The sequence below is a fragment of the Haliotis rubra genome, unplaced genomic scaffold, assembly GCF_003918875.1.
Source record: "Haliotis rubra isolate DU_JTF1 unplaced genomic scaffold, ASM391887v1 Scf567, whole genome shotgun sequence".
Lineage (NCBI taxonomy): Eukaryota > Metazoa > Mollusca > Gastropoda > Lepetellida > Haliotidae > Haliotis > Haliotis rubra.
In genome coordinates, this window is record NW_025767265.1 from 584311 (window position 1) to 599924 (window position 15614).

The 15614-nt window shown below is 38.7% G+C and overlaps 1 protein-coding gene across 2 annotated transcripts in view; it reads right to left on the reverse strand.

Moving 5' to 3' along the window:
- Positions 1 to 15614, reverse strand: part of LOC124254181 — a 39119-nt gene that overhangs the window by 20131 nt on the left and 3374 nt on the right. For both annotated transcript variants that reach the window (XM_046688064.1, XM_046688063.1), the window contains exons 2-4: positions 8139 to 8303; positions 7578 to 7709; positions 2013 to 2165 (exon numbers count right to left, since the gene is read on the reverse strand). In XM_046688064.1, coding sequence (XP_046544020.1) covers positions 2013 to 2165; positions 7578 to 7709; positions 8139 to 8147 — 294 coding nt within the window. In that variant the 5' untranslated portion in view covers positions 8148 to 8303. The remainder of the gene's footprint in view (positions 1 to 2012; positions 2166 to 7577; positions 7710 to 8138; positions 8304 to 15614) is intronic.

A 15614-nucleotide genomic window follows, 5' to 3' on the forward strand; every position in this document is an offset into this window, starting at 1 on the left:
TGGTGTGCGGTCCCGTACACCCTTTCAAAACACTGTGAACTAATAGTATGCATATTACCAGTAGCCTATGATCAATGATAAGTAAAAGGAATGACAAGTGTCTATGGATGATCAACTTCTTTATTGTACAATAGTGACGTTTCAGAATAGATGTTTTTCATGCTTGAAAACGTTGAAAATATCTATACCGAAACGTCGCTATTGCACAATAAAGAAGTTGATCATCCATACTTGTCATTCCTTTTACTTACAAAATGCCTCTCAAACAGTGTATAATAACACAAGTTACCGGATTGCCAGACTACAGATACATAGCTGTGATACACCACTCACTGCCAGTATGCAGTAATATGGCCACAAGCTGTAGTATACACGTCCCACTGTAGCCGTGCAGGCTGTAGGCAGCCTTTGGTCAGCATGGTCTGTGGCAGCCAATGACTGGAGTACAAGTAATATGTCCAGTGTGCTATCATGGCCAGATTATAACAGCTGTCTGTGGCAGCCAATGACTGGAGTACAAGTAATATGTCCAGTGTGCTATCATGGCCAGATTTTAACAGCTGTCTGTGGCAGCCAATGACTGGAGTACAAGTAAACTGTCCAGTGTGCTATCATGGCCAGATTATAACAGCTGTCTGTGGCAGCCAATGACTGGAGTACAAGTAATATGTCCAGTGCTATCATGGCCAGATTTTAACAGCTGTCAGCGGCAGCCAATGACTGGAGTACAAGTAATATGTCCAGTGCTATCATGGCCAGATTTTAACAGCTGTCTGTGGTAGCCAATGACTGGAGTACAAGTAATATGTCCAGTGTGCAATCATGGCCAGATTTTAACAGCTGTCAGTGGTAGCCAATGACTGGAGTACAAGTAATATGTCCAGTGTGCAATCATGGCCAGATTTTAACAGCTGTCAGTGGCAGCCAATGACTGGAGTACAAGTAATATGTCCAGTTAGCTATCATGGCCAGATTTTAACAGCTGTCTGTGGCAGCCAATGACTGGAGTACAAGTAAACTGTCTAGTTGCTATCATGGCCAGATTTTAACAGCTGTCAGTGGCAGCCAATGACTGGAGTACAAGTAATATGTCCAGTGCTATCATGGCCAGATTTTAACAGCTGTCAGTGGCAGCCAATGACTGGAGTACAAGTAATATGTCCAGCGTGCTATCATGGCCAGATTTTAACAGCTGTCAGTGGCAGCCAATGACTGGAGTACAAGAAATATGTCCAGTGCTATCATGGCCAGATTTTAACAGCTGTCAGTGGCAGCCAATGACTGGAGTACAAGTAATATGTCCAGTGTGCTATCATGGCCAGATTTTAACAGCTGTCTGTGGCAGCCAATGACTGGAGTACAAGTAATATGTCCAGTGTGCTATCATGGCCAGATTATAACAGCTGTCTGTGGCAGCCAATGACTGGAGTACAAGTAATATGTCCAGTGCTATCATGGCCAGATTTTAACAGCTGTCAGTGGCAGCCAATGACTGGAGTACAAGTAAACTGTCCAGTGTGCTATCATGGCCAGATTTTAACAGCTGTCAGTGGCAGGGAATCAGCATTTAGAGTAGCCTCCCCTGGTTGTTTAGGACTATGATTGTTCAAGGAGGTTTTTGATGGAACAGAGTTTAAATCTGCTCGTATCTCTAGAACAGTGACACAGAAGCATGTCAAGGACTTTTAGGACCTGACTCATGCCTGGTATGCTTCCAACACTCTCCCGGATTCAAGAGAGGCTGCTTCAAGTCATCTGACTGCTACAAAATTCGGAATGAGTTCTCAAACACATCACAGGGCATGTTATTTATCACTGCTGGAATCCACCTATTTAACCCAATATATTGCCTTGTTTGATTGTAAAACTAAAACTGTTGGCTACAACTATATTTCTGATAATTCATTGATCTTGTGTGATCATTCACAGACATCACACTTTAGTTCTGTATCTGCTGATTTGAGTGTTAACCTCTGCATTTCAAATTGCAAAGCCCTTGCAACAATACCTACCTTTCTGTTGGGGCAAATGGAGTCGAGACATGACGTCATGTTGGGACTCTTGCAGCAGTTACAACATTCTGCCAACTCAGCACAACACCCGCAGCTCTGTGCATCCTCATCGGTCTTGGCGCACCACGACCCACACTCACATATACCCCGCGACTGAAACACATACAAACACATGCATCTTATTCAGAAGGACATACTGCACAACTCCTAGACCAACGATATCTAAAACTGTCCCTGGACCACTGATAATCACAGCTCCAGGATCACTAATATATAAAACAACACATGGACCAATGATATATACTGTAAACGTAGTATATTTCGCGCAGGTTTTATTTTCGCGCTTTGCGCTTTTCACGTAACACAGTTCCTGGACCACTGATATAAAACAGCTCCAGGACCACTGATATAACACACATCTTCAGAACCAGTGACATATTATACAGCTCCAGGACCACTGCTATATAACACAGCTCCAGGACCACTATATATAACACAGCTCCAGGACCACTGCTATATAACACAGCTCCAGGACCACTATATATAACACAGCTCCAGGACCACTATATATAACACAGCTCCAGGACCACTATATATAACAGCTCCAGGACCACTATATATAACACAGCTCCAGGACCACATATATATAACAGCTCCAGGACCACTGATATATAACACAGCTTGAGGACCACTTATATATAACACACCGCTCAGATCACTGGTATATAACACAGCTACAGGACCACTGATATATAACACAGTTCGAGGACCACTTATATATAACACATCACTAAGATCACTGGTATATAACACAATCCAGGACCACTGATATATAACACAGCTCCAGGACCACATATATATAATACATCGCTAAGATCATTGATATATAACACAGCTCCAGGACCACTTATATATAACACAGCTCAAGGATCACTGATATATAACACAGCTCCAGGACCACATTTATATAACACAAGTCAATGTCATTAGAAGACTTAGCATTCATGCTGACCATAAGTAGCTTGGTGCAGTTATTTACTTTCAGCCTGTTCCTATGGTCTGTCACAATGACAGGGCGCTGAATATAAAGGGCAGGGCGCTGCGCCCTGCCAAATATGCCTTGGGGAAACACTACCACTGATATATAACACAGCTCCAGGACCACTGATATATAACACAGCTCCAGGACCTATAATGTAAAACACATCACTAAGATCACTGGTATATAACACAGCTCCAGGACCACTTATGTAAAACACACCGCTCAGATCACTGGTATATAACACAATCAAGGACCACTGATATATAACACAGCTCCAGGACCACTTATGTAAAACACACCGCTCAGATCACTGGTATATAACACAGCTACAGGACCACTGATATATAACACAGCTCGAGGACCACTTATATATAACACATCACTAAGATCACTGGTATATAACACAATCCAGGACCACTGATATATAACACAGCTCCAGGACCACTAATATATAACCCAGCTCCAGGACCACTTATGTAAAACACATCACTAAGATCACTGATATATAACACAGCTCTAGGACCATTTATATATAACACAGCTCCAGGACCACTTATGTAAAACACACCGCTCAGATCACTGGTATAGAACACAGCTCCAGGACCACTGATATATAACACAGCTCCAGGACCACTGATATATAACACATCACTAAGATCACTGGTATATAACACAGCTCCAGGACCATTTATATATAACACAGCTCCAGGACCACTTATGTAAAACACACCGCTCAGATCACTGGTATATAACACAGCTCCAGGACCACTGACATATAACACAGCTCCAGGACCAGTTATGTAAAACACATCACTAAGATCACTGGTATATAACACAGCTCCAGGACCACTGACATATAACACAGCTCGAGGACCACTTATGTAAAACACATCACTAAGATCACTGGTATATAACACAGCTCCAGGACCATTTATATATAACACAGCTCCAGGACCACTTATGTAAAACACACCGCTCAGATCACTGGTATAGAACACAGCTCCAGGACCACTGATATATAACACAACTCCAGGACCACTTATATATAACACATCACTAAGATCACTGGTATATAACACAGCTCCAGGACCATTTATATATAACACAGCTCCAGGACCACTTATGTAAAACAAACCGCTCAGATCACTGGTATATAACACAGCTCCAGGACCACTGATATATAACACAGCTCCAGGACCACTTATATATAACACATCACTAAGATCACTGGTATATAACACAGCTCTAGGACCATTTATATATAACACAGCTCCAGGACCACTTATATATAACACAGCTCCAGGACCACTTATATATAACACATCACTAAGATCACTGGTATATAACACAGCTCCAGGACCACTTATATATAACACAGCTCCAGGACCACTTATATATAACACAGCTCCAGGACCACTTATATATAACACATCACTAAGATCACTGGTATATAACACAGCTCCAGGACCACTTATATATAACACAGCTCCAGGACCACTTATATATAACACAGCTCCAGGACCACTTATATATAACACATCACTAAGATCACTGGTATATAACACAATCCAGGACCACTTAGTGTTTCCCCCAGGATTATGAAAGGGCAGGGTAGACTCAGAGAAAAAAGGGCACTTTAAAATTCAAAAGGGTATTCAGCAAACAAAAAAGGCACAACAATTAAGGGTTCAATAATTTACTGTGGATGACATAATTTGGGTCTGTTTGGCATGCTTTGATGCAAAGTTCATAAAATTATTCGTCCATATTCTCCGCTTCTTTCGTGCCAAGAACTTGGCCACACACTTCCTCAAGTCAATGTCATTAGAAGACTTAGCATTCATGCTGACCATAAGTAGCTTGGTGCAGTTATTTACTTTCAGCCTGTTCCTATGGTCTGTCACAATGACAGGGCGCTGAATATAAAGGGCAGGGCGCTGCGCCCTGCCAAATATGCCTTGGGGAAACACTACCACTGATATATAACACAGCTCCAGGACCACTGACATATAACACAGCTCCAGGACCTATAATGTAAAACACATCACTAAGATCACTGGTATATAACACAGCTCCAGGACCACTGATATATAACACAGCTCGAGGACCACTTATGTAAAACACACCGCTCAGATCATTGGTATATAACACAGCTCCAGGACCACTGATATATAACACAGGTCCAGGACCACTTATGTAAAACACACCGCTCAGATCACTGGTATATAACACAGCTCCAGGACCACTGATATATAACACAGCTCCAGGACCACTTATGTAAAACACACCGCTCAGATCACTGGTATATAACACAGCTCCAGGACCACATATATATAATACATCGCTAAGATCATTGATATATAACACAGCTCCAGGACCACTTATATATAACACAGCTCAAGGACCACTGATATATAACACAGCTCCAGGACCACATATATATAACACATTGCTAATATCACTGGTATATAACACAGCTCCAGGACCACTTATATATAACACATCACTAAGATCACTGATACACTGTACAACCAGAAATTATTGAGAATTTAAAGATTGTAATTTTTATAATTTATTTCACTCATTACTCACGTATTAATGTGAATATTAGCAGAACAGAACTCCAGATTCAAAGACAGGTGAACAGTTAGTATTTTGTCAAGTCACCATGGGCAGCAATGCAGGCTTCAATGCGGCGGGGTATACTACTGATCAAAGAAGTTAGAAAGTCGTGGTCCATGCTGTCCCAATATCGGACCACCTCTTCTTTCATTTCAGCAATATTTGTCCGATTTTTTTTATTGACACTTTCCTTCATAAGTCCCCAAACATTTTTTATTGGATTTAGGTCAGGGCTATAGCTTGGCCAATCTAATAATGTCATATATTGGGTCCAAAACCTGGTCCGTGAATGCTTTGAACGATGGTTTGGGTCATTGTCCTGCTGGAAAATCCAAAAATTTTCCATAGAACATGTGAATATCTGTGTACCGCTCACTGTTCATATTCCCTTCAAATACACAGAGGGGCGTTGCCCCTAACACAGATATGCCGCCCCACACATTACATTTCGGACTGTACTTTAGGCGCTGATACAAAGGTTTTTCAGTTTGTTTGGTCCAGAATTTCAGTGTATTAGGAAACAGCCACACAGAACTTTCATCTGAGAAAATCATATTGTCCCAGTTAAAATTTCTATGCTGTAAGCACCAGTTCAACCTTCGCTCCTTTTGTTCAGGTTTCATGATCGATGATGGAATTCCTCGACTTTTCCGCAAACCCATTGGATGCAGCTCAGTTCTAATTGTCTCCTTACAGACAGCCACAGTTCCTCTATCAATCATATTCAGCCTTAAGTTTTTCTAAACTCCTTCGTTTGTTTTTAGAAACAAGAATACCAAGCTGCCTCCTGTCACCGACAGTCAATTTTCTGGGCCTACCTGCGCCTCCCTGGTGCTCAATGCCATATCCATTTGCAATATTTTTCAAAACACGATAAACAGTGGACAAAGGGATGCCTGTTCTACTTGAAATCACTTTAGCTGATCTGATGTCCTTGTTAAAATACTCTAAAATCAACTTCCTCTTCTCTACATCATCCATACTGAGGATCACTGAAAATGTCGTCTGCTAGCAAGTAAACAAAGGGGGATAACTCTTCACAAACTAACGAAAAAGGATTAACGAAGTTGTCTCTCTTGAATGAAACAAAGCACTTGATAGCTGGTCAAGGTTGTTTATACTAGAAATCCAATTAAACATATTCCTAAAATTCTCAATAATTTCTGGTCATACTATATAACACAGCTCCAGGACCGCTGATATATAACACAACTCCTGGACCACTGCATCCATGAAGATCCGGGTTAGAATTGATCTTCAGTAACCCATGCTTGGCGTAAGAGGCGACTAACATGGTCAGGTGGTCAGGCTCGCTGACTTGGTTGACACGTCATCACATCCCAATTGTGTACATCGATGCTCATGCTGTTGATCACTGGATTGTCTGGTCTAGACTTCATTATTTACAGACCGCCATCATATAGCTGGAATATTGCTGAGTGTCGTGTAAAACTAAACTCACTCACTCACTGCAGGACCACTGAGATATACACAGCTCCTAGATAGCAGGTATATAAGATAACTCCAGAATCACATGAATCACTGATAAATAACACAACCTGTGAAATATGGGACTAACTTCCCACTGGGTACTGAGTCTACTGACAGTGTTTTGTACACACTACATTCTGTGGTTGCCACTTACTGACACCTACTACTCCCCTCTGGATCAGGGGAATGGTGATGTAATGTTTACAAGACACACAAGACTATGTCTCAAAATATGTCAAGCGTACATTTAAATAGAATGGCATATCTGATTATCCTAATGAATTGGTGAGCAGCATTTAATAATGAGTCTTGAAATAGAGATACACTGAATACTGCTGAGAGATACTGGATCTCACACGTAACTGACATGTCAACATGGAGACTGGAAGTAGGAAGTAGGGAGCACTGACCACGAGGAAGTATCTGACAACAACGATGATGACGATCAGCACCACGTAGCCGACGACGGCCAGACACACGATGGCGGCCACAGGGAGGGCCAGCTCACTCTCACCACCAGTAGGGGCAGGGTTCGAGCCCGACTGAAACAAACCATGACTGTATCACTTCATAAATAGAACATGGACCAAGGTGGAAACAATTCTACAACCTCACAGTAGACAAAACAGTCCAGATTGACAATAGTGTAAGGATCATTACGGAGACATCACCATAACAGTATATTAAAGGAGTTATTATCCATGTGTCTCTTTTGTCATCCATCAAAATTTCAGAAAGGCTGACAAAACAATTCAGATATACCCTCTTGTCAAAGTTACTTGACACATTCTCTAAAAACATGAAATCACTTCATATTTCAGGATAGAAGACACAGCGACTGACAGTGAAGTTTTATGTCTCTGTTATCAATGGTCCAGTCAAATCTTGGGACACCAGAAAGGGACTGAACACTTTGCAGCCACGTTGGGAAGGGAGTTCTCTAGTATGACAAGTACACATTGGTTTCTCACATTGGACATGCTGATCCTGCATACAACACATGTGGCACCTCAGTGCGGCGCTAGCATCTTGGAGAAACAGTTATAGCTGTGAGCTGTCTGTATCACCCAGACATCCTTGGTTTTGGGACACTACTGGTGGAACATAGTCAGAGCCGCTAGTATCTCGGACGGCACCTGTCACATAAAACACATGAGTTTGTTATGATTAGCAATGAAATAAAAATTATCAATAATGACATCCATTGTATGTTACCCAAGATAGATGTCTGAAGACACCCTGTTACATGACACAGATGTCTAAAGACACCTTGTTACATGACACAGATGTCTGAGGACACCCTGTTATGTGACAGATGTTTGAGGACACCCTGTTACATGACACAGATGTCTGAGGACACCCTGTAATACATGACACAGATGTCTGAAGATACCCTGTTACATGGCACAGATGTCTGAGGACACCCTGTTACATGACAGATGTTTGAGGACACCCTGTTACGTGACAGATGTTTGAGGACACCCTCGTTGTTCATCACACCAACTTCTAAATGCCACTCAAACAAGATATAAATGTTACCTGATCTTAGTGGAAATGTTACCTTATCCAATTAGCACAATACTTTTATCTGTATTTGCAATGTACGTCATCATAATGCTCAATTTGGTGTTTGTTTTGATGGACAAAGCTGGGCATGATTTACAGAAAAAGATAATTAGGGAATGATATGAATGACATACATGGACGCTTCATTCTTCACAGGAGTGATCATGCGTGTTAAAGGCCCACTGATGCAGAGCAATTTCCGTGGACTGGTTGTTGCTTTTGTTATTGTTTTCTCCCGTGAGTACCCGGATGATATCCCAGAATTCATGACTGGTTCGTTACCTCTGCTGTGCCACAACCATGCGTAATTGATAGAAAACGTATAGATGAACAAAGATGAAATCTGTTTTACTCGATAATCTTGATGTTGTTGTAAAATTATGTAGACTGTGATGAATAATTTGGTTTCTTATAAAAAAATATTCACTTTGATAAAAATGCTGATTTTGATGTAAAATTTTGATTTAATAGTAATGTTGACTTTATGAAAATGTTAACATAAATGGATGTAGAATTTGATTTAAGAAATAGTTTGACCTTGAATTTGTCGAGAAGCCTGATATAATAGCATTGTTTGAAAGTAAGGTTAACTAAGTACATGGAGAGTCTTGGGGAGAGTAGTGAGCTTGGGTTCACTACTAGTCAATCTGAATGTTGTAGTAAATGGCATTATTTTGATAACAAATGAAAACATTTTAAGTTTAACCATCTGCCAGTGGTAAAAAATGTTAGGACTGAAATAAAGAAGTCAATGTACGTCTTTATATTTTGTCTTATAATCCTAATTAGTTTCTTATCATATTTGTATGCATTTTGGAACTTAATAAAATGCACACGATCTGCTTATACTTAGTGAATTTATAACATGACTGTAATATCTAGACGTGTATCATATTTCACACACACGCCCTAAGTGCGATCTAGTGTATGTTCTCTGTCTCATTACCTTTCACGGCAAAAGAAAATGATTCTGTTGAATGCCATAACAAATAGATTAAAACAAAATGCAAATATTAAAATTAAAACAGACTAAAGTTATAGCAACAATATCAGGCTATTACCTTGTTAGGGGAATGTATCCATCAATATCCACATAAAGTAATGAGATGCCATTCATCTGCAGCTGACAAAGAATCCTGTTCCATGTCATGTGTCTTTTTACGGTCTAATATGCGAAAAAGTGATCTATCGTTTCAGGTTTTTCACATTGGTGTATCCCATTGGTCACCCAAGATAGCACACCTGGCAAGTAATTGCATGATGTCTGCCATTAGTAAGCCAATAATGAGCTACCAATCAAGGTTTTGGCGGTTAATCTTTTGAAGGAAGGATGTTATTTCTACAAAGAAACTTTATGACAGGGTGTATTCAGCATAGATTAGTGAATCTACATACATAAACACTACCTTTTGACAAATCCTCTGTGCAGGATAAAAGCAATTAATCAATCAGCGTGTTATCGGCTAATCCTTTGATCGATGTTTGTTTTGAAACTCAGCTGATGATTCCTCTTGCTGCACTTCCATGCGCATATTACATAAGATGTAATACATTTGCCACATCAGACCTCCATTTATAATGATGAGTATTTACTCCAGACACAAGGAATGCCAAATGTGAACCTTTGTCGGGTAATCTGAGTGGTGTTATCACTAATTATACCTGCTATAAATTCATTAACTGACCATCAAGTGAATGATGACAAATAACGTGCAGATTTACCACCAAACAAGGGTTACAGCAAGAGAGTAGTTATCGCTGTATTGCATGCAAGTTTGATTGTCTGAAAAAACCCTTATGGGCCGACACTGTTTTTGACGATACGAACGGATCGAACTTCATTGTTACATAAGAAATATATATAAACATTTGCTGTGTACTTTTTTAGAAACTGTATATACCTATGTACCTAAGTACAATTTCAGATTTTTTTTAGCAATGGCAAAGTGGGGTTGTTTAGTTTATGGATTCAAATATATCAAATGTGTGTTTTGATATCATAGCATACGTAACAGACATCATATTTTTACATGATTAAATATCGAGGTAAAAAACACAGAAATAGGATCAAATTGGATCAGTCACTATACCATCCAAACTACTGTAAATCTGAAAATGCCTACACTGCTGGGATACTTTATTACAATCAAACAAGAACTACCAGGGATATTTTCAAATAACGGCATCTGATGGGCATCCGCCCTTTCTAATGTCCCACTGATTAGGTTGAAGAAATTCTGCCAAGGTGGACAGTAGCCAAGTCCCTGTGTCCGTACGGTCGAGGGAGCAGGGGCTGACCAGTTTGCAGCTAGGTTTCGTAATTAGACTGTTGGCTGGAAACATTAAGCGCTCTGCATCAGTGGCCCTTTAACCCCCTTGATGCCGAGGTTTTTTTCAGGCGCACATTTTCATACGCTTTGAAAAGCGAGAATTGCGCTCGCCTGGTCCTGGATCTACGTACGGCTATAAAATTACACAGAAATGTAGAATATTAAATTTCCTATCCGTTGGTATAAATATAAGTGCAACTACCTTGGCATTGAGAAATAGACCTTGCTAAATGTTGTCCTAAGTTTGTTATGCGTTAAAAAACAGTAAATTTCTCCGCTTTTTATCGCGCGCCGATAAAAACACTGCGCTACGAATTTTTTAATGTGGCATCTTTACGGAATGTGTGAGCGAAGAAAATACAGCGTGATATCTGAACGACATAAGTGTATATGAATTGGGTTTATGTGCTTGTGCATAACGTTATACGCTCAACATTAAAAATGACTCGCAATAAATGTCAAAAATGGATTTTCTTCTATGACGTCAAACGACGACAGAGAGGTCATACACGTATAATGATAAGGGGGCATAACTCCGTTATACGTAACACTAGGTCAATGTAACTCAGATCACTTGGAGAGAATTTGTTGTGGATACGGACGCTATATTTTCGTTATTTTATGTTCATGGTGAACCAAACTATTCCAATTCAAAGTTCCCCAATGTGAGCGGATGCAGTTTGGTAGTTTCACAATTTATAAGAAAAGATGACAACGTATTACATGTGAAAGCACGTAATAGCGATTTGAATGGCCCTATCCGATATATAAGTTAGTTCTTAGATTCCCATATTCTCCTGTTTGTATAGATGTAATTTGACTAATTTTGCATCGTTATTACCAGAGTACTAGCCATATCTTCAAATGTAACGAAATTGCTGAAAATAATCCAACATTTTAGTTGACGTCATTGCTTGTTTTATGCATTTTGCAACGTCGGAAAAAGACGACATTGGTATGCTGATTAGTATATATCTCACTTAATTTCCATTAATTGTATAAAAGGTCTAGACTTCTATGTCAGAATTTAACACTCTTTAGACAAAACATAAAATGACTGATTTTTCCATTTAAATAGTGTCCTGAATATATCAACAATTAGACGGTTTGACAGGGTATCTTATTGTGAACAACAGGCGAACCTGTTTGGCATCAATTTAACGTAAATAAAAATAATATTTCACAACACCCGAATATTTTGTTTGGGATAAGAATTTTGTTTGTTTATGATTATGTAGCTATTTCTCTTCATACGTATGTAATGAAAGATGAAAAAAGATAGCTTTTTATATATGGAACTATATATTAGAATATGGATGTAAGATTTGTCCGAATTAACACATGAGATGGTATATATATTTTTCAACAATTTTCCTATAAATGTAGTTAGAGTTTGATAACCTGTCATCACACTATTATTTAATCGAATATGAATTGAATATATTATCGAAAACAATGATAGAGAATCATAAAACGTTTCCAACAAACGCGCCTTGCCGATCAATATGCATCATTCTTTTGTCTATAAAACAACACAAAATTATGCAATGAACAAGACAATTCCTTTAAATATGTGTGCATATACATTTCATACCATATATAAATCATTGTCATTAATATTATCAGTTTTACATATAAGGTTGAAATTAAATCACCGTTCATTAACCTCTTCATATGAAATTGCACTATTAGTCCAAATATATTGAATATTGTACATCATAGGAACTAAAGTAGTTGCAGTTATGGCTACGTTTGATCTTCTAACACTTGTGTAAAGGTTTAGAATATGGTGTATTGCACTAAATATGTCAATTTCTTATGTAAATATGATTCAAACAATCAAAAACTTTCAAAGAATAAAACACCGTAAACCCTATATGCACGTATGATATGATATTGAACAAGGCTAAATGTAGATACTGAAGTCAGTTTCATGAAAAAGTATTTGAACTATACGCAAAATATACACCATAATACTGACAGTGTAATCGGAAGGATATCGCGATTGTGTTTACTCTTGTTCAACCGACCTTCACCTCAAAGAAATTGCCTAATATGTAGAACAATGTTGACGTATGACATCACTACCGCTGACCGATTTCTTACAAAATGGCGGCTTTGCTGACAAGGGTACACAGGATTTTGCGAGGACCCTTCCATTGATTCAGGGATCGTTTGTACATAAATATGAGATGTAAGTAATCAGAATGATTCTGACTATCTGTGTATTGTTATATGTTTTTATCGTTTTCACTATAAGTAAGAGAAAAGGACAGAAATGCAGATAACTACTGTTGTCGTTCTGTGTGATTTGGCGTCAGTCAGGGCGTCACGCTGCACGGAAACTTTGACAATTTCTTATGAATTATCAAATCATTGCATTGTATCTATTTATAATTTCATATTTCTTGCTACGATACTCTTTCCATGCATATTCCAAAGGTATTGAGCCATCCCAGCGGGCACACAACGTTGAATCAACGTTGAATTTTGGTGGTTTGGTTGATCAACCTTTCATAAACGTTGATTCAACGTTTATCATGCGACTAAAGAAAGTTAGTCGAAATTCGTTTAGTTGTCAACGTTGTTTCAACGTAAGGAACCAACAAAATGTCAACTAATTGTTTCCTTGGCAAATTTGATACATAATTCATATTGGTAATAGGTATCCAACTTAGCAACTATCATTTCGGAACATTATTTTCATAAAAGATCAAGATCGAGCTAGTGACAGATATAATCTTATATATTATTTGATTGTGCATCGATCAACGGACGGAAATATTACGTAAATCGCAGTTTTAGGTATAAAGTCATCAGTTATCCAAATTGCATTACATTTGATATTTTCCCACAAAACTGTGAAAATTGTATAATTCCCGACAATTTGCTTTCAAACACAAGCCAGATGTTGACCTTCCGATCGCCTCGTTTGGCCATATCCGGACATGCGCACAATTATCGCGCGCGCAAAGGCAGCTGATCGTTGTCAGTTCACTTTGGCGAAGTTCAACGCAATATCGTTCTATTTTCACCATCTTCACGGCATGCTGGTGTTTATTTGGTAAGTATGTCCTTCATGTATAATGAAAACGTAGGAATGCCGTTTAAATCTGGCAGTAGCAAGAAACTCAGAATTAGGGCTCATGTTTTATCTCACAAGGTTACCGGTATGTACATGTTTCTCAAAATTTAGTGGAAGCCTGTGTTTTCCATGAACTTGTTTTGTTATTTTTCAATATATTTGCATGCATATATTTGGCATTTTATTATAGAATCGAATAAGATTTCCTTTCGTACCCATCACCTGATCTGAATTTTGCAAATATACATTTTCAAATAATCAATGAAGTACATCAATATAAGGAACCGTTCATAATTAAATATATGGCTGCTGGTGGGGTGTTGATTGTAAGGGTTGGAGGGTGGGGTGGGGTGTCACCCATTTTGTTCAGGGAGCTAAGGGGTCAGCATTTTTGTACACACGCACTATGTTTAGAAATTATGGAAGGGGAGAGGCGTCACAGATAATGTACATGACATGCAGGGTGGGCCGTCTCTTATTCTGTACATACTCATACACTTTTAGGGGGGGGGGGGGGTGTGTGTAATTCACATTGTACATGAAAATCAACATCACCCCAAAGCCATACATTATGAACGGTCCCTAAGGGCAGCTATACACTATACAAAATCGGATAGGATTAATCAACATTTTATATTGCATCCCATTATTATGAACATTTGTTCGTTTGAATAGATCTATCAGTAAATGATGCATTGAGCACGCCCTGAACCCTGTCAACATATGTATATTATTGGGGTGAGGGGGTGGTGGAGAATGGCGTAAGGAAATGCAACGAAAATTTTCACTTTAAAATGTCTTTTGAAAGTCTTTGTTAAGGATGAAATTGTATATAATTTATTTGAACATTTATTTATTTACAAAACTGTAACTTCACTAATGATTCTTTGATGGGACAATTAACAAAACTGCACCCACAGACTTTCATTCTTACACTTGTTTGGAAGGGATATGATAATTCATGTCTCTTAAAGGTTAAAATCTTACATACAAAAGAAGTAATTTTAATGTAAGGAACATTTAATTATGAAATAAGATTATTTTAATGGAATTTGCAGAAATCTCATCTTCGAAGACTGGGTGGCAGCAATTTTGTGGATCACATAAAAGGAGCAAGGCTAAGGTAACACGTTTTTAACATTTCACTTGTTTCCAGTATATCCACCACAAAGTTTAAGAGAAAGATGATAATGCTCTTTCATTACCACCTGTTTTGAATATTTGTGATAATGTTTGGTCTTTTTTGGTGATAATAGTTGGTCTTTATTTTCATTTATATATATAAGGTTTAAAATTTAAGAGAAAAAATGACAATGATTTCTCCGGAGATGTTTAGTTTAATGAGCACTCCCTTGCTTGGCCATATTGTTTTTCGCCGTAAACAGCTGGATGCAAGATAGCACTTGCGAGAGGACAGAAGTCATACATTTATAGATACAAGAGATGTTTATTGCTGGGAAACACAC